Source organism: Bison bison, unplaced genomic scaffold (genome assembly GCF_000754665.1).
Source record: "Bison bison bison isolate TAMUID 2011002044 unplaced genomic scaffold, Bison_UMD1.0 scf7180017845440, whole genome shotgun sequence".
In the NCBI taxonomy this organism is placed as follows: Eukaryota; Metazoa; Chordata; class Mammalia; order Artiodactyla; family Bovidae; genus Bison; species Bison bison.
This window is the reverse complement of record NW_011476013.1, coordinates 1-2,737: the sequence shown is the minus strand read 5'-3', so window position 1 is coordinate 2,737 and position 2,737 is coordinate 1. Positions and strand designations below refer to the sequence as shown.

At 44.1% G+C, this 2,737-nt stretch overlaps 1 protein-coding gene across 1 annotated transcript in view; it reads left to right on the top strand.

Annotated features, from left to right (window-relative positions):
- Positions 1-2,267, top strand: part of ACE2 (angiotensin I converting enzyme 2) — a gene marked incomplete at its 3' end in the record, with an annotated part of 27,714 nt that extends 25,447 nt beyond the window's left edge. The window contains exons 8-9 of the mRNA XM_010834699.1: positions 138-307; positions 2,041-2,267. Of these exons, the coding sequence (XP_010833001.1) occupies positions 138-307; positions 2,041-2,267 (397 nt within the window). The remainder of the gene's footprint in view (positions 1-137; positions 308-2,040) is intronic.
- Positions 2,268-2,737: the final 470 nt, after the last annotated feature.

Below are 2,737 nucleotides of genomic sequence, written 5' to 3'. Positions count from 1 at the left end.
AGTATAAACACTGTGAAAGCTGTCTGTACATGTTGCCAAATTGCCTTTCAGAAAGGCTATGCCTTTGTACATACCCAACAAAAGGAATGTTGTGATTTTAATGCTACAATTAAATGCTGTTCTTTTTTTTTCCCCAGTCCTGGGATGCAGAAAGGATATTCAAGGAGGCTGAGAAGTTCTTTGTGTCTATCAGCCTTCCTTACATGACTCAAGGATTCTGGGACAACTCCATGCTGACTGAGCCAGGCGATGGCCGGAAGGTGGTCTGCCACCCCACAGCGTGGGACTTGGGGAAGGGTGACTTCAGGTAGTGAGACTGACGTTCACACTGCCAGTACTTGAACAGGAGACAATGGAGGGATGAGGATGAGTTTGGATTCCTTGTCTGCTTCTCTGAGCGCTGAAGAGAGGAGTGAATTTTCCTTGAATAGAGGCTGGGAGTCCATGAGACCATATCTGGGTTTCCGAGGAAAAGGGGGGTGTCCTCAGGCCCTCAGCTGCACCTTTAGACAGTTTAGCTCATCTGAAATAATATGCATTCATTAGAGTTTCATGGTCACAAGTATCGTGGTGCCCCCATTAGGAAGGGCTTGGTGCAAAGATGTATGGAAGATGAAATATATGAAGCAGACATTAATCCCCCCTCCCCGTTTCTTTCTTCTGAGTGAACTAGGACAGGTGGGTAGAAAATCTGCTATGTATCATAGGAGAAACACAGAGAGTACTTAAATCGTTTCTTTAGGCTTTGCAGGTCTCTGTTGCAGCTACTCGTCTCTGCCCTTGTGGCATGAAAGCAGCCAGAGACAATACAGAAACAAGTGGTTGGGGCTGTCACAGTAAAGTCTAATTTATCACAACAAGTGGCCAGCTGCAGGCCAGAGCTTACTGACTCCAGTACTAGGGTAAGGCTGAAACATGAGGAAGTGTGTATAAGCTTCCAGCACAGGATCTTACACACAGTAGACATTAAGTAAGTACCTGTTCTTATAATTGTGTCAAAGAGAATAGAGGAAAACCAAAATTAGAAAAAGAGGTCATATTGGGTGTATAGAGGAGATTGAGTTTGTTCCTGAGCAGTAGGAGTCCTTAAAGGGTATTTATTGGGGGATGGTGTGCTCAGAGTGGTGGGAAAATGACAACACCTACTGAAATATGACCCCTCCACTCACCTACCTGAAACTGCTCTTGCCAAGTTGAAAAGGACTAGTATCTAATCACCAAATGCAGTCTTTGGGCCACAGCAGCATGAGACAGTGTTGGTTGGTTGTCTTTGATGTGTTTTTTTCACTAGTGTCTGCATTGTCCTCCCTTCCAGACTTCTTTGACTTCTCTCTCTGTCCCCTTTTCCTCTCTCCACCCTGTACATCCTGGGACCTCCTGGAGCTTTGTCCTTGGCCCTCCTTCCTTGCCATCCTACACTAGCTTCATGGGCCATCACATCCACTCCCCTACTTACATGCTAATGATTCCCAAATGTCAATTTCTAGTTCCCACCGTCCCCCCCCCCACTTTTTTTTGTTTTTACTGCTTCTCTGTCCTAGCTGTCCCAAACTGCTGTCTGTGTTCCCATTCTTTTCTCAAGCCATCCTCATTGAGCACTTCTAGGAAGGTCAGTCTCTTGACCCTTCCTGCCATCTACCTGGCAAACTGCTGTGCTTTAATCAAGGTCAAGATTGCTCATTGCATCTTGAGTCATGCCATTCCTGGTGCTTCTAGGAGACTAGGCCTGCATTTACTCATCATTATGGCCAAGGCCGTGTCTGCTGATCACTTGTAGAGCACTTGCCTCAGAGTTGTTGTAGTAGAAGACTCTGTCTTCCTTTCTATTAGTCTGTGAGTAGGAGGACAGGATTCAGCCCTGCCCATCACTTTATATTGAGCACCTAGAACAGTTTCTAGAACATATGAGGTAGGTCCTCAAGATTCATTGGTCAATAAATCTTGGAAATGTGATGCATGCTATAGAAATCCCATATAACTATTATGATGAATAAATGAAATTCAGTGAGGTTCACGTTAATCTTGCCCATTTTTGTTCAGGATCAAGATGTGCACGAAGGTCACAATGGATGATTTCCTGACAGCCCATCATGAGATGGGCCACATCCAGTATGACATGGCGTATGCCGCACAGCCCTACCTGCTCAGGAATGGCGCTAATGAAGGTTTCCATGAGGCTGTCGGGGAAATCATGTCACTGTCCGCAGCCACACCTCACTATTTGAAAGCGCTTGGTCTTCTGGCACCTGATTTTCATGAAGACAATGGTATGAACATTTTTCTCATGGCTTCTTTTGGGTATTCTTTATTCTGACATGGGCAAAGGTATTTCTTGTCATGCATAAGATATATTTAATTTTTGCCATATAAAATATAATGTATTTATGGGTAACTGGGAATTGCTTCTGGTTAAAGAAAAAACAGTATATAACATAACATGCCAACTTTTGTTTTTGTGTCTCTGAGAAGAGATAACTAAGTAAATGATCTTGGGACTCTAAGTATCATCTAGCAGAAAACTTTTATTTTATTTTACTTGTTGTTTAGTTACTCAGTCATATCTGACTCTTTGTGACACCATGGACTGTAGCCCACCAGGGTCCTCTGTCCATGGAATTTTCTAGGCAAGAATACTGGAGTGGGTTGCTGTTTTCTTCTCCAGAGGATCTTCCCCACCCAGGGACTGAACCTGTGTCTTCTGTATTGGCAGGGGGATTTTTTATCTCTTAGCCACCAG